We start from the raw sequence: 23,223 nt of genomic DNA on the forward strand, positions 1-23,223 counted from the left end.
TTGTATCAAAAGCCGAAGAGTTTCCAGTCAGCATGTTCGTCTGGCATAGCTGTCACCAGAAGGACAAAGGTAGCTATCACATTAATATGTAAAAAACAGGAAATGTCTTGTTAATAAAACCCTAGCAAAAATTTTATTAACAGTGAATGGTAAATCACCTTGCAACTGCTAGTGGTCCACAGACTAGGAAAAATGAGAGCAATATTCACTTCATTGTGGTGGTCTGGAGCTGGATCTGCAATATCACCAAGGTATGCCTGCAGGAGCTGTGTTGCATTGGGCAAATTACTTATTACTCTCTGTGTTGGTTCCTTGTCTGTACTTGGGGGATATAGGTTGATGTAAAGATCCAAATGAAATAATGTATGCAAAGTTATGATCCTTAGCAATGAAGGGAAATATAAGTGGTAAAAGAACAACAAAAAAAATCATTTTAGAAGAAAAAGTTGCTTGATAATTTTTTAAAGTTGGGCACAACTTGGTGAATACCTCTGACTTGGTTAGTAAAATATTGGCCGAGGAAGACTCTACCCCAAACAAGCAACTTTACCTGGAGACAAAAGGATAGCTGCTCTATTTAAAGAGGTGGTAGTGGGCAGTAGATTACTTTTTCGTAGCTAAGCAGATTGTTATATCAACTTGGATGGAAAGGCCCAACATTAGAAGATTCTGTGTGCGTATATATAACTGCAAGTGTTGGGGGAATAGTGGGTTTTATACAGGGGTGTTTCGTTTTGATTTATTCCTTTGACCTCTTAGCTATACACTTGGTGATCTCTTAGGGCCTGAGCTTTTGTTAGTGTGGTAATCTTTTGAATAATTCATAAATATTCTAATTCTCCCCTTTCCTGACACAAACGGAAGGATTGCATTCTCTATCCCCTTTGAAGTTAGGCATGCCCATATGACTTAATTTGGCAAACAAAATGTGAGAGGAAGTAATGAGACTCACCTCTGATTTTCTCTATTTTGGTGATGAAGGAAGTACAAGTTGAAATGGAATCTACATCAGCCAACTCTGCCAGCTGGAAATGGGACATGTATCGTGAATGAGAAAAAAAATTGTGTTAGCCAATGAGATTTTGGGGTTTATTACTAAAGCAGAGGCTAAGCTATCCCAGCTAGTCTAGGTAGTGTAGGGCCAGGTATCTACTTGTGGATGGACATGGATTCAGAAGTAGCTAGGTGACACAGCTGAACAGCCTAACTGATACTTACAAAGAATGATTCTTCAAAGATAAAAATAGCCCACAAAAAAAAAAAAAAGGAAGAAAGAAAGAAAGAAAAAAGAAAAGAAACCCTTCAGAATCTATGTCCCGAGAGCTCTTCCATTTGCACCAGGATTTGCTCTGCCTCTAGCTACTGTCTAGCTTGGGAGGTTGATCCATAGGCTTTCCCTTTTATAATCCCCGATTCAGATAACTATCATTAGCAAAATGAGACTGTGGACTACTAACTTCTTCTATTATCACTTCTTACATCTCTCTACCTTGCCAACTCCCTATCTCCCTACTTCCTTCCCTTCCTTCTTTCCTAAAAAAAAAAATTAGCTGAATGAGTGGCTAAGCATGTTCTAGGTATTGTACACATTTCTAGAAGTGCAAAGCCAAATAACTGTGATTTGACCTCAGAGGAGCTCTATTTAGTTAATGGCACAGTCTGACCTCCCTAAATAAATAATACTAACATAAAATGGTAATGTTATACTTGAGATATGTGCTGAATAACATGCAGGCTTGGAAATAACATGGAGTGACTATGATCTTATATGGCTAAACCTTGAACTTTCAATCCAAACAATACACAAACATCTTAATAGGGAGATCTACAGTTAGTAGTAGTCTTTCAAAGTTTGCTATGTCATAAGTATGGGAATGTCTTGAGTAGACAGAGACCTTTATTTTGAAACAGAAAAAAGAATGATTAAATATGTAGAGTATTTGAGGAATGTATGAGGAATGTCTATTTCATTCTGTTAGGGCAGGATGTAGACCTTTCCAACTCACATGATCTTCTCAGTATCAGAACAATCAATCATATCTGAAAGTGACAATAGGTGGAAATAATCAAATAACAAAGAAGATACATAAACATTGTTAAGTGATTTGGGCTCTAGCCAGGAGTTAACAATGTTAGAAAATACTTTGCAGATGATTATACACTTAAAAGCCATAAACACTGACTGATTAAAGAAATTTACTAATTTAATTTTAATTAAGTTTTGTTAGTCCAAAGTAGAATTGCAATAAATGTAAAAAACATGTATGGAATGTGCTTTCTTTTTTATTCAGCAAAGCATACATTTTTTAAAAACATAAAATCATTCAAAAAAACCAGCAAACATGCCACCAAACACAGCTAAGTTTCCCTGATGATAACATGTTGTGACTTTTTATTTTGGCATGTAGAGGTCATGGAAACTCACAATATATGCACAAAGATTCTAAGTGCTTATTTGGAACAAAGAATTTTGAGTTGTAAAACCATGAATGGCTTATAGAATGCAATTTACTAAATTAGTCTTTGTTCTTACAAAGTGATCTTATCCTTTGACAGTTGAAAATATATATAATCTATATTTTTACAATCAGTGACCCACAGTCACTGATTAATTTTCATCATTGGTGGAACTGGCAGAGTTTTCACTCTCTTCAGCTGGTGGGCTGTGTCCCCGCTGGCTTGGAATAGCAGGAAGCACTCGGTTTGTCCATAGAGGTTCTCCAGATAGAACTGGGAGGAAAGAATAGAATGAAAAACTTTCAAGGTTTGCATCTCTCAGAGTCTCACAAGGAATGATGGCAGTAGAACTGTGTTATTTCTGAAGGAATGGAGGCCCTTCTAAGAAGCTTTTCTTGGGGAGAGCTAAACTGCAGGAGAAAGCCATATCTATCTACCTATCTATTCAGGCTTACCACATGTAGTCAGGGATGCCAAATATGCACAGATACAAGGTGGGGCCAAGTTTGATCAAAACATGATCAGGCTGTTCATGCCTAGCAGAGCCTTCTTTTCCTAGGGTGGTGTAGCCCTTGATGGCCAGGTCAGCACAAGGCTCTAAATAAGCCCCAAGACGTTTGTACTGTGCTTTTATGCAAAAGTCAAAAGGTTCTCAGGTTTCTTTTAGGAAAAGCACTGTACCTTTCCACTTCGTTTTCATAGAGCTACAGTTGATCAAAGATCTTTATCTTCCCGTCTCCTTAAATTTAATTGTGAAAAGCAAAGCCCCTGGGTTCTGCCAAAGAAAATCCCATTACTTTGGCTTCCCCAAGCCACACCAGGATTCAAGGCTGAGTGTTAGATGTCTTTGTGACTACATTTAGATGAGTGTTAGATGTTTTTGTGACTACAAAGACAATCAGATGTCTTTGTGACTACATTTCTGCTTAAAGACAAGGTCAGACTTGAATTTCATTCAATGATTGAATTCACACCATCCAAAACTCTCCCTTTAGACAAATTAGTAAGGGCAAAGGAAATAATCTGTCAAGGCAGAGATCTTGGTTTGTGCTACTAACTCTGTGTGTGACCTTGGACAAATCTCTACCTCTCCCTTCCCTTATCTGAAAGAAGACAGGGTTGTACCTAAAGGGTTCTAGAACTCTCGCTTTGTCCCATCTGAACTGTAGCCTGGGGCACAAAAAATATATTGGATATTTACTCTGTGCAAACAGCTGCAAAGGGTTTTATGTACATTATCTCATTTAATCCTCTCAACAGTCTTATCAGGTTGAACTACTCTTATAAGCTAAGTGAAGAAACTGAAGTACAGAAAGGTTAAGGAACTTGTCTTAAATAGGGCAGCTTCTAAATCATCTAACCTCTGCAATTAAGAAGATGTGGGGGGAGAGAGAGAGAGAGAGAGAGAGAGAGAGAGAGAGAGAGAGAGTGTGTGTGTGTGTATGTGCACACAAGTGCTTGAGTACATGTTATAAAAGACTGGGTTGGGATAGGAAGAACAGGAAGGAAGGAAATTAAAATCCAGTGAGTAGGGGCTTTCCTGGTGGTGCAGTGGTTGAGAGTCCGTCTGCCAATGCAGGGGACATGCGTTCGAGCCTTGGTCTGGGAGGATCCCACATGCTGCGGAGCAACTGGGCCCGTGCGCCACAGCTGCTGAGCCTGCGCTCTAGAGCCCGCGAGCCACAACTACTGAGCTCACGTGCCACAACTAGTGAAGCCCACGTGCCTAGAGCCCATGCTCCGCAACAAGAGAAGCCACTGCAATGAGAAGCCCGTGCACCACAATGAAGAGTAGCCCCCGCTCGCTGCAACCAGAGAAAAAGCCCGAGCGCAGCAACGAAGACCCAACGCAGCCAAAAAAAAAAAAAAAAAAAAAATCCAATAAGTATCACCTGTTTCATGTGACAGCTGACTCGGTATCCTGTAATTCTGCTTCTGGCTCTGCTACTTACTACCTAAATAACGGGCAAGTTATGTGACCTCTCTGGACTCAGTTTTCTCATCTCTACTGCCTCAGAGTACAGATATAAGGATTTACAATCTCCTAATTTCTAGGCATGGGGCTCAGGAATCCCCTTTATAACAAGGACCCCAGATAATACTTAGGCACAGGCAAACTTGATCACTTGGTGAATAGAATATATTAACAGTTTATATTGTGAGAAGTTTTGCATAAAATAACGCTAACAGTAAAACTGATGAACAGCATCTACTTGATTATTCCTTTCTGCTTAGGAATGCATTAGCCTGTGAGTGCAGAGGTAAGACACATTTCTATCTGTCCAACATAGTAAGGAAAACAATGTCAGGAAGCCAGTCTTAAGAGAAGAATTTTTTAAATTTTTAAATTTAATTTTTAAATTTTTCCTGACAGGTAAATGTCAGGAAGCCAGTCTTAAGAGAAGAATTTTTAAAGCATTAAAGACATTAAATAGTACATAGCAAAATAAACGTCTGTTATTGTTTTTATAGTCCAAACACAAAAGTTCCTCAAGGGAGGGAGTTTATTTTTAAACAAGCATTACCATGTTGGATGAAGCTTTGAAGACTGTCTCTATTTTATTTTCCTGTAATGTACAGGGTTGGGCGCCTGATGTTCTCTTGAAAAAAATGAAAGTAAACCAAAATAACATTTAGCCCTGTCTAGACGTGTTAACAGTGTTAACCTTTGCAAAGGAAGCTGAGGAAAATTCAAAATACTTACATTTTTGGTCTGGTAGGGGAGCCAGGTTGTTCCGGGTGAAAGGAAGATCCCAGATTTTAGGTCTGTTTGGGGAGAGATGCTGAAAATTTTGTCCTGGGGACAAACATATTTGCATCAATCATATGAGACTCAACCAAGGGCAAATTATAAAATCCAATGGATAAAAGAATCATAAAGGTTGTTATAGATCATGAAATTTATGATGTTAACAACAACAACAACAAAATACTAATAGCTCTACCATATTCAGTTTCTATCACATGCCAGTCACTGTTTAAATGAAAGGAAAAGGTATCAGAAATCATTTCTTGAGTAAACTATTTAAATACAATTTTATAAACAAGCACAGTTGGCCATGCACTCTACAAAACTTAAAAGTTTGAAAAATTACATAGGGTATTAGTGTATCACATATTGGTCAATTTGGGTTGAATGAGTGGGTGATGAGTAGGATATATTCTTCTAGAGCTATGTTTCTTACTCCTGGCTGCACAGAGAAATTATCTGAGGAGTTAAAACAAGATGCTACTCTGGCTAAACACCACAGTATCTCTGGGGCTGGGATAGGATGCCAGAGTTTTGTCAGCTCCCAGGTGATTCTGTTGTGAATCCAGGATTGAGACACACTGATCTAGAAGATGGGAGCTGAGTGAAAGCACTTGGGAGATCTGGATGATCTAATTTAGATGACCAGTAGAGTTATCTGGAGCTATGCATAACAGCTCTTAAATTTTCAGGAATTTTGTGAGCTGGTTTACATCATACTTGGTGGCTTGACATCAGCCATGGTGGGAATATTTACATCAGGGAAATCAGCAAGTACTGATTTTTCTCTGAAGAGCCACCTATTAAACATTTACTAGCACATGACTGATTACAAGAGATGGATGTTCCAAACACCTGAAAATAGAAGGGACTACACAGAAGTTAAGTCCATTTAACAAGTTGACCAAATGGTATAATAAATAGGAGTTTGGGCTCTGGGGTCAGACGGGATTAGGCTTAATTCCCAACTTGGGCAAGTGATGTTCTGTCTCTAAATCTTAATTTCCTCACATGTAAAATGCTGAAAATAATTTTATCTGCCTTTTTCAGTTGTCATAAAGATTAGGAGGACGAAGGTAAAGCATTTAGCTTATAGAGTAAACAATAAACATTAGCACTTATTACAGTGTTACTCTGTGGCATGTTTAACATGATCTCCTGGACAGTGGGGCACGTATTCATTTGATCTTTTTGTTTAGTAGTCTAGTAGGAACCAGAATCACTACGGCAACACTCATAGGGTTTAAGTCTTCTGTTTGGGTAAAGCAGTCCTTAGAACAGGGGTAAAAAAGCATTAGCCATGATCCACCTCCCATCTGCTTCGGTGAGTCCAGTGGTAGATTTGCAGGGGCAGTCATCTGAGCAGTGTCATTTGATGTCATTTGATGAATAGTAAGCAAAATTTCTAGTCTCCTTGGTGGACATTTTGCCATTATATTTTTATTCCTTTGAACTCTGAAGGTTAAATAACCTCACAAGCCATTATTTAAAGGAAAACATTCCTAAGTAGAATTACAATAAAACCCATATCAGCTCATACGTGATTATTCATCCATGAACACTTGAGCAGAAATTTGCAAAACCAAAAATGAGATAATGATAATTATGGATAATGCATATTGAGCACTTACTATTGCCAAGGGCTAGACTAACTGCTGTAGGCATAGTCTCATTTAATCCTAACAATCACCTTCCCTTGTGAGATAGAGACTATTATCATCCCCATTTTACAAATGAGGACACTGTGGCTTGGAGAAGTTCTAAATCGTCTGCAAGATCACATGATGGGAAGTGTCACACTATCCTGCCTCCTTAGGGGCCAAAGCAATATTGATAGGATGGGAGAAGTGGCAGAGAAGGACTTCAGCAGTGATTTGGGAGGAGGTGGGAGGAGAGTTAAACTTTTTTCCACACTGGCATTTTGCTCAGTTTTGAAGGACAAGGCAGAATGTGCATAGTCCAAAGTTCTCTTATCTGTGCTGCAGGCACCTTCAGGGAGTGTCCAGCCTGTGGGGACAGGGTTGAGGACCACTGTCTTAGAATAAAAAGGCAAGGTGCTCAGGAGGGGCTGATGGGAAGAGAGACAGGTAAAGTTGTACTTTTGAAGGCCATGAGTAGTGCTGTGAGGCTATCAGAGGTCAGTGTGTCTTGAATCCCATAGACCTCGCTTGAACATCTGCTCTGCTACTTCCTAGCAAGCTCTGTGACCTTAGGCCGGTGGGCTAACCACTCTACTCCTCGATTTCTTCATCTCTAAAATGGGGATAAAAATTCCTCTCCAGCAGTGCTGTTGAAGGGGAAGTATGTGGTTCACTGCCCCAGAGGAGGCTTAATAAGGCAGAGATATTCCTTTATGATGGATAGTAAAAATGGGTCACACCTCCTACAGCAGTCAGGGTAACTTCTACATAGGAGGCAAGTTTTAGGCTGGTTCTTAAAAGATTGTAGGAATCTGTCAAGCACACAGTGGATAAAAATAACATGGGCAAAGACGTCATAGAGTAAAAAGGTATGTAGTTGTATAGGAACTGAGAGATATTCTGGAACTGTTCAAGGGGATGGGGGGTGGGAGGAAAGGATTTGAGACGGGAGGTGCAGAAGTTGAGAATGGGAAGTGAGGCCAGGCCATGTTGGGAGGACTTTGTTTGCCAGCTAAAGAATCTGGCCTTCGTCCTGTTAAGATGCAAAGCTTCTGATGGGTTTAAACAGAGGTGGTCACAGCATCAGACCTACCTACTGAGGAGGAGAGTGCGTTGTTGGGGGGATACTCTAGAAAATTCTGGAGAAGAAAGTTCTCTCTTGAGGGAGAAAGGAAGCAAACACTTTGTTAGCTTCCTTGTTATAGCCTGCAAATAACCAGGCTGGTAGCAAACACCACAGAGCTTTCTGTTCAATTTTCTCTGAAAGCTGCTCTCAATGAATTAAGCTGATGTGCTCCAAATTCCCTCATTAAGTTAAGTGCCTCATCCCGCATCTCTCTCCATCTAGCCCAGTGACAGGTCTCAATAAATGTTAAGCAATAATCATTAGAGCTAAATGTTCAGGGCTGCTGATGTAAGCAGAGGACATTAGCTGCCTGGAATTCAAACGGTAGCAATCACTGCTAGCCCATATTATTTCTACTAAACCCAGGGTGGGGAAAGAGAAAATCCAAAGAAAAGGGGCCATCCAAGTTCAAGCCAGTGGTGCTGTGGTATGATTTATAGTATCCAAATGCTTTGCTACTTTAGGTTTCAAATCAAGTACGGGAGCTCAGTGTAGAAATCTACTGAGTTTCAACCTGCCTAGACTAACAACTTGAAGCCCTTAAGTGAACCCTCCCAACTGTACTCTGGAAGCTTCAGCAGTTCTAAAAACAACACCTCAAATTGGGTTAAAAAATATTCACAAAAATAAAATCTATAAGGCAGAGAGAAATCTTTTTATTTTGGGGAGTACAGTGTAATTTCTAAGAAAATCACATTGTAGGTAATTTGGTAAGCATACTAACAAACTGGACTTTGAGACTTAAAGAGAGAAATATGTACATTGCCATGGGATAACTTCCTATTTAGGAGGTCTGGGTTCAAGTTCTGAATATGTCCTTAGTGACATATTCAGAACAATTAGTTGTAAGACTGAGCAGATTCTAGGCCATGTAAATTATAACTGGAAAGGGCCTCATGAAACAAAATGGTCCCAGACTCTGTATCCAGAGGGTAGGAAAACTGTAGCCGAGAGAGATGACATGTCTTGCCTTATCAATCAGGGCTCATTCAGGAAAATAGAGACTTCTTTAGGCCTTGAAACAGAGGGAATTTCATACAGAAAGGTGGTTATACTGGTTGGTGGAAAAGGTGAGAAGCCAGAGGACAGGGTAGAAGGACAATCCAGAGATTAACCACAGCAGGAAGATGCAACCACTTCTAGGCTGGAGTGATAAGGGGAAGAGTTGGTATCACCAAGGCTCAGAAGCTAGTGGGAGCCAGAACCACAGAGTGAGGGGCTTTGTGGAGGAAGTGGGAGGAATTGGAAGCCCTGTTGGAGAATCCATAGGAAGCAGAGGGACACTGTGTAGAACTACACTTGTTTTCCTCTTTCTCCTGCTCTTACTCTATTGCCAGCGCCTCTTGGTACTTGGCCAAAAGTACCTGGAAGCAGCTGCAAGGGAGCCTGGGAAGTGTAGTTTCCTGAGATACAAAGTAGAGCTGGAGGGAAGAGCCTAGATCTGAGAGCAAAAAGGCAGCTGACTAGCACATTTACTTAAATGTCATCATCTTTTAAACAAAGGTCATCTGTAGCTTGTCTCTAAGGCATAGCGCTTAGCATAGGGCCTGACACATAGCTAAAAAAAAGAAAACCCCACAAATGTGTATGTGTGTATAGTACTATGCTCAATCACTGTTCTAAGTATTTTATATGCATCAATTTGTTTAATCTTAACAGCAACTCACAGCCCTACATGTTAGGTATTTCCTCCCATTTTTGACATGAAGAAACAACGGCTCAGAGAGATTCAGTAACAGCAAGTAAATGAGAGAGTCAGAATTTGAACCCAGATAGTGTGACTTTAGAATCCCTCTCTTGGGGCAATTCCCTGTTAGTTCCAGTGGTTAGAAGCTGGCTCTTTCACTGCCATGGTCCCAGGTTTGATTCCTGGTCAGGGAACTAAATCCCATAAGCCGTGTGGTGCAGCCAAAAAAAAAAAAAAAAAAAAAAAAAAATCCCTTTCTTAACCACTGGATGTGCTGCCTCTTCATAAATCAGGATAATAGACATTATCCTTTAAAGACATTATCCATTAAAGAATGAGTGAAAGAACTAAGGTCCTTTCCGTTTAAAACTTATGATTTTGTATCTAAACATGAGAAGAAAATCAATTTAAAGTGAGTTGTATAATCAGTTTAGCAAATCCATGTACCTTAAAGTCCATTTATAGGCTGAAGATTCTTGGGAGTTTATCTTGTCATGACTCAGTTACCTAGGATGGCTCCTAGTTATTATCAGCATTCAAAAACATTGGTTGTTGGGGCTTCCCTGGTGGCGCAGTGGTTGAGAATCTGCCTGCTAATGCAGGGGACACGGGTTCGAGCCCTGGTCTGGGAGGATCCCACATGCCACGGAGCAACTAGGCCCGTGAGCCACAACTACTGAGCCTGCGCGTCTGGAGCCTGTGCTCCGCAATAAGAGAGGCCGCAATAGTGAGAGGCCCGCGCACCGCAATGAAGAGTGGCCCCCGCTTGCCACAACTAGAGAAAGCCCTCACACAGAAACAAAGACGCAACACAGCAAAAATAAATTAATTAATTAATAAACTCCTACCCCCAACATCTACAAAAAAAAAAATTGGTTGAAAAAATAAATGCTTTGGTACAGGCATGGCTAATTATTTGACATTCCCTTGGAGAATTCTGCTTCTCCTTTTCTGCCCCATAGGACTTTTCAAGTTACTTCATTGGAAAAGTGAAACAAATCCTCAAACCAATTTATTGAATTTCTTTTTATTTTAAATAATATAGAAGGTTTTAGATGGCACATGTGACAGAATCTACTAGTTCTCTATCCAATATCTATTCTCTTTTTCCTCCTAGAAACAAAAATCCAATTTTGGAGGGACGGTCATGTGCCCAGTTAAAAGGATCTGATTCCCAGTCTCCCGTGCAGATAGGCATGATCATGTGACTAAAGTTCTGGCCAACGAAATGGAAGCAGACTGTGGAATTTATGGGAGATAACTTATTAATGGGAGCTAATTCAGCTGGCGGACATCCATTTCCGCCCCACCCCCCTTCCTTCCTCCTGCTCTGTCAGACATTATGAAATGTGCAGTGATGCAAAGGATGAAAGGCATAGGTTAAGTTGTAGAGCATACAGATGGAAGGAGCCTGGGTCTCTGGTGATCATGGATTCCCCAAGCACCTGGGAACCATCACCTTCGACTACTTTCATATGAGAGCAATAAACTTCTATGCTGTTTAAGCCACTGTTACTTTGGATTTCTGTTACAGGCAGATGAACCCAATCCTAACTGATATAGAAAAGACAGCCCAAGGATGTCCTGGGAACAGAAAAAGAACAAGACTTTCACAAATTTCAAAAAATTTTCAAAAAGAAGATATTAGCCAAGACAGGACTAACTCCAGAAAGCAGGCTGAGTCAAGGCCCTGGAGGCCACCAAAGTGTCAAAGACAGCAGATCAGTATCTTTTCTTCCTCACCCTTCTGCAGAACACAAGGAAAAACCACCCACGCTTCAGTGCTTAGTGGAGGAAGTAAAATCTTGAGGGAAGTTTTTCTCAGGAAATAGCCTTCATGTGTTTATTCCTATCTATCCTGTGCTTAAAAACATATAAATATGTATGAGGGAAGCCATACTCTACCTCACAGGTTTCAGGCATCAGGAACATGAAGATGAGTGAGGAGAGCCAGACTCATGCTGCATATTAAACGGGAAGGAATATTCCTTATTTCCAAAGATATACTGTGCTCCTCTACTTAAAATATACATAGCCCCCTTGGGCTTTCATTTTTCTACTTCTGAAAGAAACATGGTTCAAGCAATATATCATTTTTCCTCTTAACCCTACTATAAGAAAAACAACAACAGAAACTTGTTGATAAAGAACAACTGACACTCCACGGACAGATACAGGAGAGTGGTGCAGACTGGGTTGAACTGGGGACAGTGATGTCCAAGTGATGTCTATGGGGATAGTGGTTACTCAGATCCAGGCAGTTACTGCCAAGTGAAATTTGGGTTCAGTGTTGCCAGACTTTTCAACTTCTCAAGAGAAGCTGGAGTTTTAAATTTTTATGTCAAACTTCATGATTTTTAAATACTAGTAATTAATTCACTTGATTACTGCATTAGTAATGAACTGATTTTGGAAGTTGTTTTGCAGCCTCTGCTTTAGAACAATAGTTCTTAGTCTCTGGTATACATCAGAATCACCTGGGGGCCGTTAACAGAGAAATAAAAATTTTAGTGTGATACATTTGTTTAACACAAATGTTAAATGGGAAAATAGGTATGTATATATTGCTTGCATGTGTATAAAAATATAGATTCTTTAGTGTGATACACTTATTTAAAATGTATATATACATATATATTTAAATATGTATAAAATATCTCTGGAAGGTAAACAAAAAATTAATAACATAGCTTTGGATGAGGGGCACTCGGTAGCTGGGGCAAGAGGCAGGAGGGAGAATTGCCACGTGACCCTTTGGTGTGTATGGAGACCTGAGCCACACATGTGTGAATGTGTTCTCTTTCTACGCGTATACATAGAAGGCATTGCCATTTTCCCTTTTGCCTCACCAAGATCTTGGTTCAGTAGTCCTGGAGTGGTCATCGAACACATGATTTAAAAACAAACAATCACACAAACAAATCAACCCCTCGTAGGTGATATTGCCAAGTATCCCTGCTTAAGAATACTTGCTAGTGGAAATAGTAATATTCCTGCTCTAATCTGCCAGTCACCACATATCTGCTACGATGAGATAAGATGAGAAGGCACATACTTTTACTTGATGATTGCTCTCGAGGTGGAAAAGCAGACTGTTTCCATAGCCTGGAAATCCTGAATCCAGTACACTCAAGGGCAAAAGGTAGCCTAATCACCCATTTCCATTCTGACCCTGTCCTCTAGGCCACCTACTGTCACTCCAGTTCCTAACCCAGGACTACATAACACATTTCTTGTATAGAATCTGTCAGAAATGAGAAAGAAGGAAGCAGGGACATTACCTGATGAAGGATTATGTAGATGAGGAAGATGTGGCGGCCCTGACACCTCCTGGTGACTGGATCTGCCGGTAAGCAACCTGTCTAGCAGCTTATCAGAAGAAGACACAGTCCAAGCTTTATAGAACACCTGGTTATCTAGCAATACCTGGCAGCCAGTTCTGTTGTTCAATAAATCCTGCTCACTTCGGCTTTTCTGAGATTGCTGGGCAGCATGATGAGTACCAGAGCTCAGGCCAGCATGGGAAATGGCCCCCTGGGAGGCTGTCAGGAAGTTATGGCCTAGGGTGATGGGTGGGAGACTCTGCGTTCTGATTGGCGGAAGTCCTTTATGGGCCAGAGGCTTCTTTTCTGGCAAGTGATATTTTGAATTCTCTGAGGTCCTCTTCTTAAAGTCAACCATAGCCACCTGATCACCAGGCTGTTCTTGGCAGTTGGTATCCATGTTGCTGTCAAAGGTGGTGATGATGTCATCAACTTCCGAGGTGGGCTCCGCCCTGTGCCAGTCCCTGCAGTGATCTTTCTGATAGGCCCTCCGCTCTTCTTTTTTGTTCCTGCAGAAGATTTGATTGAGCATGCTGAATCGTCCCTCCTTCTTCTGGGGTCTACTCTTCTGGGAAGGAAGGGGTCGAGTAGGCTCTGTTCTACGGGAATATAAAATAACAAGGATGCTAAGTGAGGGCAGGAAGTGGAAACACCAGCAGTAACCAAACAACAGACGTCCCTCTATTCCATCCACCTGAGCAGGTCGTCTGAGATCATCCACAGACACTCGAAGCCCTCTCAAGTCAAAGGTGATGTGCAAGAGCTACTCACAACCTCCTTGGCCATCCCCTTCCTTGCCATGGTCAGTTCTCTGTCCAGTTAGAACATTTCTTAGTTAGATTTCACCTGCTCCCTCAGGAACTATCCTTTCAAAATTTGTCTTCTCCCAGGGATTAAGTAAGCTGAAAATACCTCAAAGTATTACTGTTCTCACTTCTTAAGGACAGTCAGTAGGAGTGCAAGCTTTAAGTCAAAGAGATGAAGGCCAAATGTGGAGTACATTTGGCCTTCAGGCTTCAACTAGCAGCAGCAGGGTGGAGGTTGCAGATGTCGGGGGAGTGTGATTTTAGGCTTTCTTTGAAAGGGATCCCAGGAGATCTGGGCAGAGCTCTGATAGGAAGCCTGCCCATTTTACGCTGTTTGTGTGTTGTTTCTTGTTGAGCTTTTACTAAATTTCCTATTGAAAAAGTGTACTAAAGGAAGCCGAGGAGAGAAGCTTTTGTCTGGGCTTCAGCTGCAGAAGAGGAAGTGTGTATTCCAGAGGTTGGGCGTGGCAGGAGAAGAAAATGAGCAATGCCCAATGAGCAGGCAATTTCTAAAGGAAAAAACGGTCAGCAGCTGTCCGGCTGGCTCTTCCTGTGTGGAGAGTTTCCCTGAGGCACTATTCTGTTTTTGTTCCTTGGAAAATTCTGTGTTGTTCTCTTCTGAGGCCACAATTGATTTAATGCTTTCTGTGGTACGAGTTAATGATGAAACCTGACTGTGTTCATGCCCTAAAAGCCAGATTGCAACATTATTCTTTGGAGTGAGATATTGTAATATGTAATTTGAAAAAATCACCCCTCATTTTGGCAGCATATAATGAATGGTTTCTGTTTTTGTTTTTTTTCTGCAGGTCACACAGTGTATAAATGAATCTTTATTCCTGTGATATATTTTTATCCTCCTTTCACCTTCCAATAGGCTTTTTGAAATATTAAACACAACTTCTGGACTCCTGATACTACTAGAGAGAACCCCAGGAGATCTCTAGCTCTTTCAAGCTTCCCCATACAGAATGTGCCCCTGTGCTAACTGATGCTACTTCAGCATCTTCTATAAACAATCTCCTCCTCCTCTTAAGGTTGTGATTTTGGTCAGTGGGTCTCAAAGTATGGTCCACTGAACCTGGAGGTGACGGCCCTGATAGTCTTCAGAAGTTTCATGAGGTTTAACCTATATTCATAATAATATCACTTCTCACCAGTGTTTTGGTTTTTTTTTTTTTTTTTTTTTTTTTGCGGCGGAGCACAGGCTCCAGACGCGCAGGCTCAGAGGCCATGGCTCACGGGCCCAGCCACTTCGCGGCACGCGGGATCCTCCCGGACCGGGGCACGAACCCGTGTCCTCTGCATCGGCAGGCGGACTCTCAACCACTGCGCCACCAGGGAAGCCCCTCACCAGTGTTTTTTCCATTGGTCTGCTTTTTACACCAAGGGTGCAAGAGAGCAAGTGGGTGAAACTGTGGGCTCCTTGGCACAAATCAAGGTAGTAACAACAATAGACTTTCATCAAGAAAATTGCCATTAAACTTAACAATGTCCAGTAAATGTTATTAATTTTACTAAATATTGATCCTTGAGATACATTTTTTCGATAAAATAGGAAGTACTCATAAACAATTCTACTATATACTGAAGTACAATGGTTGTTTTGAGGTAAAACATTTGTGCCGTTGTTGGAGTTGCTAGCTGAACTAGACACTTTTTTCATGAAACGTGATTTTTATGGCTTCTAGGCAAGCTGTGGTCATTTGGAGTTGGGCATTTGATTTCTCAAAAATGAACAAAGTGAGCCTGTCATTTCAAGGTAAACAATTGACATTAATTGTTGCCAATGACAAAAATCTAGCTTTCAAGCAAAAATTAGAATTTTGGAAAATTTGTATGCACACTGTGAGCTTGACAGCTTCCTGATACATAGAGGCTTTTCTGATGAGATCAGTGGTGATATTAACAAATGTGATTTTTTTTCTGGTATTGTATAATGAAATATACTATTTGGAAGATCTTCATAACTAAGTAAACCAATATTTTCCAAATGACCAATGCAAGATATTATAAAATCATGCATAGATGTAAGACACATTTAAAGTGCTAGAGAGATGAATGGATTTTAATGTAACAGAATTCAAAAACTTCACTGCTATGGTGACAGAGTCCACATTGCCACTAAGCTTTAGGAAACTACTACTTGTCAAGTTTTGGTGTAGTATCAAAGGAAAAGTATCCACAGTTATCTGAAAAGGCTCTTGAAATACTCCTCTCTTTTTCACCTACATATCTATGTGAGGCCAGATTGTTTTCATACACTTCAGTCAAAACAACCATATTGCAATGGATTGAATGCAGAAGCAGATGTGGGAATGCAGCTGTATTCTATTAAGCTTCTATAAAGATATCAAAGAGATTCAAAGAGCAAAGTAGAACAAAACTGCTCTTCTCATTACATTTTTTTTGGTTTGTTTTGAAGAATGGGTTATTTTTTAACTAAAAATATGGTATTAACTTGTAAATGTAATGGGTTATTACTTTAAATTAATAACAAAATATTTTTTCAAAAGTTTCTCAGTTTTAATTTCTAATGCCATAAATATTGATAGGTGTAACTCACATAAACAAAAGCTCTTTAGGGTCCTCCATAATTTTTGAAAGTGTAAAAGGGTCCTGAGAACAAAAAGTTGGAGAAACGCTGATTTAGGCAAAAGAACAATTAAGGGTATATGGCATACTCTAGGGCCTACGTGCCAGAACTACTGAGCCCGCGTGCTGCAACTACTGAAGCCCACGCGCCTAGAACCCATGCTCCGCAACAAGAGAAGCCACCGCAGTGAGAAGCCCGCGCACCGCAACGAAGAGTAGTCCCCACTCGCTGCAACTACAGAAAGCCTACGCGCAGCAACGAAGACTCAATGCAGCCAGAAATAAATAAATAAATAAATAAATAGTATATGGCATAAAGGGACGAGGAAAGGGAGAAAAAGGAAAGAAGAGATTAGAGTTCAGTGAATATTAGGCTGACGGATTCAGGCTTACTACTACCATTTTGCTCCACAGTGTCAAGGACATGTCATTACATGTTAGATAATGGCAAACACGATTATTAAGTTATTGCTGATTTTCTGCTAGTTTTGGCAGTTTAAACAATTTCATCCAATTTTATAAATCTTTGAAAGGAAGAAAAAATGAGTGCCTCCTGGTGTGCTCACCTGCTCTCTTGGGAGAGGAGCTTGACACAGGCCGTGTGACCGCAGTACAGGGCATAGGCCAGGGGTGTGCTCTCACTGATGTCTCGCAGGTTGCTGTCTATGCCCAGCTCCAGCAGTGACTGCACACAGTCTGCCTTTCCTGCAGCTGCAGCCCAGTGCAGAGGTGTCCTGGGGGACCACAGGGGAACAGCATAAGTGTCTGAGCACATGAATGGTACAGGTTACTTAGCTGGCAACAGCTCCTGCTTGAAGCTGGGTCATGGCAGGAAAGGCTTGTTGCTATTTACAGTGTGGAAATGGTATGTATTAAATGGGGCTTCAGGATGATGGTGTATGTGTGTAAGGGCCTCTCCTCTAATTCTGATATTCTGTGGCCTTCCACCTGCTTTGGTCTTTCTGAGAATTTCCTAGAAGAGGAAGTAGTGGGTCAAAGGGTATGAACAATCATAAGGCTCTTTATACATAGTGCCAAACTGCGCAGTTCCAAAAAAACTGGCTCAATCTCTCCTCCTACTAGCTGTGTCCCTACTCCTTCCCAATATTGTATTATCACCATCTTTAAAGACTTTTGCCAACTTGGTAGGCAACATGGTACTTCAGTGTTGTTTTCTTCTGCATTTCTTTAATTAATAGTGGGGAAGAACTTTTGAAATATATGTTTATTTGCCATTTGAGTTTCTTCACTGAAATGATTCTTAATGCCCTATGCCCATTTTTCTATTAGATTATTAGTTTTTCTTACTAATTTATACGGGTTTTTAAAATATTTAAGGTATCAATTTTTTTCTAGGTTATGTTTATGAAAACATTTTCTCTAATTTGTTACTTAGCTTTTAATTTTTTTTTTTTTTTTTGCGGTACGTGGGCCTCTCACTGTTGTGGCCTCTCCCGTTGCGGAGCACAGGCTCTGGACGTGCAGGCTCAGCAGCCATGGCTCACGGGCCCAGCTGCTCCGCGGCATGTGGGGTCTTCCTGGACCAGGGCACGAACCTGCGTCCCCTGCATCGGCAGGCAGACTCTCAACCACTGCGCCACCAGGGAAGCCCTTAGCTTTTAATTTTTTAGTGATTTTCCATAAAAAATTTTAAGGAATAATCACATTTATTTACCTCTTCATTTTTGGTTTGTTTCATGATTTTATGTTTTAGAAAGTCCTTCATCAGCCAGAAGGTGGATGAATATTCATCAGTATTTAAACCTTGTTAAATGGCAAAACTATTATTTTCTTAAGGAAGAAAAAAAAAAGCCTGAGACTGGAAGAAAATATTTGCAAACTGCACATTCAACAAAGAATTTGTATTCAGAATATGTAAAGTATTCCAAAACTGAATAAAAAAATACACACGCCAATTAAAATAAATTAGCAAAAGATCTGAACACTTTAACAAAGAAGATGCATAAATGGTAAATAAGCACATGAAAACGTGCTCAATAACATTTGTCATTAGAGAAATGCAAATTAAAACACAATGGGATACAACTACATATTTATTTAAATGGCTAAAATTAAGAAAAAATAAAAAGAATGTATATATAGTATGTGTCTGTGTGTGTGTCTGTGTGTGTGTCTGTGTGTGTGTGTGTCTGTGTGTGTATAACTGAGTCACTGCTGTACAGCTGAGATTGGTACAACATTGTAAATCAACTATACTTCAATTAAAAAAAAAATTGGAAAAAAAAACCCCCAAACCTGGCAATGCCAAAGGCTGATGAAGATTCAGGGTAACCTGAACTATTATACATTTTTGGTGGGAATACAAAATGGAAACAGTCACACCAGAAAATAGTTTGTCAGTTCCTTCTAAAGTTAAACATACTTACCATATGACCAAGCAATCTCACTTCTAGATATATAGCTAAAGAAATGAAAATTTATGTTCACACAAAAACTTATACACAAATGTTTATAGCAGCGTTATCCATAATTGCCTAAAACTGTAAACAACCCAATGTCCTTCAATGCGTGAATAGACAAACTACAGTTCATCCACAAAATTGAATCCTACTCAGCAATAGAAAGAACAGCCTACTGACATATAGAACATAGATGAATCTCAAGTCATTCTACCAAGTGAAATAAACCCATCTCAAAAGATTACATACTGTATATTTCCATTTATATAACATTCTGGAAAAGGCAAAACCCAAGAGACAGAACTAATCAGTGGTTGCCAGAGCTTAGAGATGGGGGAGGCCTTGACTACAAAAGGACAACCTGAGGTGATGCTGGAGGTGACAGAATTGTCTTGAATCTTGCTTGTGGTGGTTACATGAATCTATGCATGTGTTAAAATTCATAGAACTATACATCAAAAAAAAAGTAAATTTTACTGAATGTAAATAAAAAGGAAACCAATATTTTCTTCTAGATTTATTTGGATTAAAAAAAAAAACTGCACACGTGTCTGTATGTGTATTTTGATAGGTGTGGTGAGGCCTGGAGCCAGTCTGACCATTTTTCCAGTTACATAGCCAACTTTTCTCAACACCATTTATTAGTGCAGTGGGATCATATTTTGAGATCCTGACCTATATATGTACTTTTCTACCCTTCCTCTTTCCTCATTTAAGGATATGGTTGATTTTATGCTCAACCTCAGGGGAGGGATATAGCAGGGTGGATAAGAGAAATAGTCAGTATCTTTCTGTTTCCAAAAGCCAAGCCCAGAACTGAGAGCAGATTTGGAGTAAATTAGCTCCCCAGCTGTAGAAAGAACTATCAAGGCAGATGGGACAAGAAGGTGATAAGAACATAAAGGACCACTGGACCCAAGAGCAAAGGGGACCCGAACCTTGCTTCCTTGGCAGAGATGCTGGGAAATGGGTGGTGGGGGATGTCTGTGTGGTGTGCCTGGGCAGTGGGACCCTGGGAGGCTAAGGAGGGGCACAGTGAAAGAGGACATGCCTGTGAATGGGGTTTCCCGTGAAGAGAGTGGCTACTCTTCCTGTCAGTCACTCTGGGAAAGGATCAGTCCTGAGGCAGGAAAGGAGGGCATGGAAGGCCTCTTCTTGGCTTTACTCTGGGGCTTGACCGCTGGCAGAAGGCCACCCCTGGGAGAGCCAAGAGGTCTCTCAGACATGGAGGCAGCCTGCGGGCCGGGCATCTGTGAAGGGGCTTGGGTCTTAGTATTCGGAGAGTAGCCATGTCCACAGTGCGACCACAGTCCCCGTGGTAAATCGTGTCCTCTGTCAATCAAGCATCCTTTTCCTCATGTTATGATATGGGCAGAAATTTGAGAACCCTTAATAGGAGCGTATATTTTTTCAACGCAGTCATCAATCACACTGCTTATTTGAACATGTAGCAGATATGATTCATTCCATTCTGTGTGAGTGAGGACTCCAAACAATATTTATTATGAAACAAGATGAGGCATCAGCCATATTATGCCTTCCTGCTTAGAGAATATACTGCCCATAAATTCAGTAGATGGAGGGCTGGATATCAATGGAGTCAGGTTTACCAACACGTGACAATTCTCTCTGGAGCACTGTGAAATACTCCTTCACAACAATTGCTAAGAGTGACTGTTTTAATTCTTCTGGCCATCAACATGGAAGAAGAAGTCCAGAAGGACACAGGGAAAAATATTATTTTGCAGAGAAACAGGAGAAGCATAGATAACTTCTAACTAATACACATAGAGCCTTCGTGGGCAATATGTAGCATCCAATTTCAGGTTATCTAAGCTGTAGCTCCTTTCTTATCTCTAAGCTTCAGGATAGTCCTACAAACATAGCAGACTGGGCTCAGCTATCACAGTGAGGAGCTGGAGAATCAGGGCCCATGATTCAGAAGAAATTCATCAGAGACAAGCAGTGGGAGATGAGGTGGTCTCTGAAGGGCAGGAGATGATGGGTACAAGAATGCAGTGTTGGCTGGAGTGTCAGAAGGCAAGGAACGATTGATGGAACATGCAAACATTCTCTAGATAATTCCCAGATATGTGTAAGTAGGAGAGTTTGATAAAAGACTCTCCCTCCTGAAAATAAATGACTTGGGTACTAAAGGAAAGTATGACCTCATAGACTGACGAAATTTGGGACATTTAAGCTACACAGGCTATTTATGAGTTATGTGTTCTGTGCCATCAATCTTAGGCTAGTACCACTGTGTTTTAAATGTCATAGATTTATGATGTGTTTTAATATCTAGGAGGACTAGTTTCCCCATATTTTCCCTCATCCTCGTTTTTGTTTTTTTTAAATCATTGCCTTATTTTTCTTCTCTTTCCTCAAAAACTGTCTCTCCACTGGGGGGAAAAAAAAAGAAGGAAAGCAAAGTCACAATTGTTGCAAATGCGTTAAGTACTTAAACCTATGAAAATTTTGAAAAATTCTATACTAATACAAGCTTACAGTTTCAATGTGAAGGCACAGCTACACAATGCAGGATGCAGAAACTGAAACAAAATGAAGAGCAGGATTTGATTAGTGCATGCAACACATGAGCTGAACTTTGGAGCAGGAACTAGACCTTTCTTGAGATTTTACTTCACTTTGAACCCTTGTAGGACCCAATCTTTTGCATTTTCTTTCTGCCCTTGGTTTTTCTTTCTTCCCTGAGGCTGGGGGAACTAAATTTTCTCTGCTAAGCATGTGATAATGCAAAGTGGGAAATACTCTATTCAGCGCTGGTTCTACAAGTATTTTGAAGTAGGCAAACTGTTTTCCAGCCCTCTTTTCCTAGATGTGTTCTTTTCTTCTCTTTTTGGATCATTCACCTTTTCTCCTCATGTAACTAAGTCCTATTACTTTCTTACCTGCTCAAGTTCAACATCTGCTCTTAGGAAAAGGTCTACTTTCAATGATTTATACCTTAATTTTAATTAAAGTCATCATGTTAACCATCTCCAGCTTCTGAGACTTACTGGAACCCAAGAATTTTTCCCCCCTGTGTTATAAGGATTTCAGATATCAGGAAGTAGGAAGTGCTTCTTGGGGCATCTAAAATCATGATAAGTAGGTGGCTAGATTTGCACTTCAATAGAAAAAGGTAAACAAAACTATACGTAGTATACAAGCCTTATACTCATTTTCAATAGTCTTATTTGTTGTTATATTATTCTTATATTTCCATTGAGTCTATGCCTAACTGAAAGAAAGGTTAGATACACATAGTAATTGAAAAGTTCTAATAGTTGATTATGGATGAAGGGCATGTAGGTAAAAAGCTCTGTTTAGAAGTCAAGGGTACAAGTTTTCAGTTAGTTGCTAAATACCTCTGAGGCAAGTCTCTTTACCTTTCTGGACTCAGCTTCCTTTTCTATGCAAATACATCTTTAATTACTGAAGAAACCCAAAGCAGAACCCTGATAAGGTCACATCTAGTTCTGAACACAAAGCCTCTATTATGCTCTTCTCTGGATAACAAGAGCTTGTTGACTTTATGACATAATCTAGGAACAAAGGAAAAGAATTAAGACTTACTGTTAAAAACAAAAAGCGCCTATAGCAGGAAGCTGATATACAGAAGGCCTTCTGAGAACACTGAGAACGGTTAGCAAAAAGTGGAAAGTCTGACAGTACTGTACAGCCATGGTGTTTCTCTTCATAACAATGATTTTTCCTGCCCTGACTAAAATAGAGCAGCTTTTATTGTCACAAGCACATGTATAAATATTACTGGCAGTAAGGCTATAGTCATACAGGATAACTCCTTAAACATCTTCTTTGAGATTAAAATTTGGAAAAGATGACTGGTAGTTCCCCACATTTCTGAGTTGCCATGGATACCTGTCGTCCACATCCAGAGCCTGCAGGTTGCACTCAGGGAATCTTGCCAGCTCGTTGATGATGTCACTGAAACCTGCTGCTGCGGCGATGTGCACACACGTCTTCCCACTCTCATCGTCGTAGTTGATTATGGACGGACCCTGGTGATGGCTCAGAATGATGGAACACAGAATTCTATTTCCACTCTGGAAAACAGAGTCAAAGAAAGCTCATTAGGTACAATCCAGTGCTCTTCCCTGTCTATGCAAATTAAGATAAAAATTCAAAGCAAAAAAATTCGAAACAACAAAAAAATAAAATTCATTTTATCAAACCCACAAACAAATTTCCACTTGTCTCAAGTCACTGCAGGGATTTTTGTCTCCTGTAGGAGCTAAATTGTCTTCCATAATCAGTGAACTAAGGAGGACTTAAATATAGGTGTAATTGACCGACATCAGAGCTAGCACAATGGGTGGGCCACCTAGATGACTTCCTCATTAAATATATTCGTTTTGTTTCCCCCACTTGCTGTAGAGGTTAACCCCTGAGAAGCTGG

The 23,223-nt window shown here is 40.3% G+C and overlaps 1 protein-coding gene across 1 annotated transcript in view; it reads right to left on the bottom strand.

The window, feature by feature from the left end:
- Nucleotides 1–2,295: 2,295 nt before the first annotated feature.
- ANKRD55 (ankyrin repeat domain 55) overlaps nt 2,296–23,223 on the bottom strand; it is a 100,984-nt gene continuing 80,056 nt past the window's right edge. The window contains exons 7-11 of the mRNA XM_060142965.1: nt 22,686–22,870; nt 16,950–17,117; nt 12,941–13,581; nt 5,162–5,254; nt 2,296–2,730 (exon numbers count right to left, since the gene is read on the bottom strand). Of these exons, the coding sequence (XP_059998948.1) occupies nt 2,609–2,730; nt 5,162–5,254; nt 12,941–13,581; nt 16,950–17,117; nt 22,686–22,870 (1,209 nt within the window). The 3' untranslated portion in view covers nt 2,296–2,608. The remainder of the gene's footprint in view (nt 2,731–5,161; nt 5,255–12,940; nt 13,582–16,949; nt 17,118–22,685; nt 22,871–23,223) is intronic.

The sequence above is a fragment of the Lagenorhynchus albirostris genome, chromosome 3, assembly GCF_949774975.1.
Source record: "Lagenorhynchus albirostris chromosome 3, mLagAlb1.1, whole genome shotgun sequence".
In the NCBI taxonomy this organism is placed as follows: Eukaryota; Metazoa; Chordata; class Mammalia; order Artiodactyla; family Delphinidae; genus Lagenorhynchus; species Lagenorhynchus albirostris.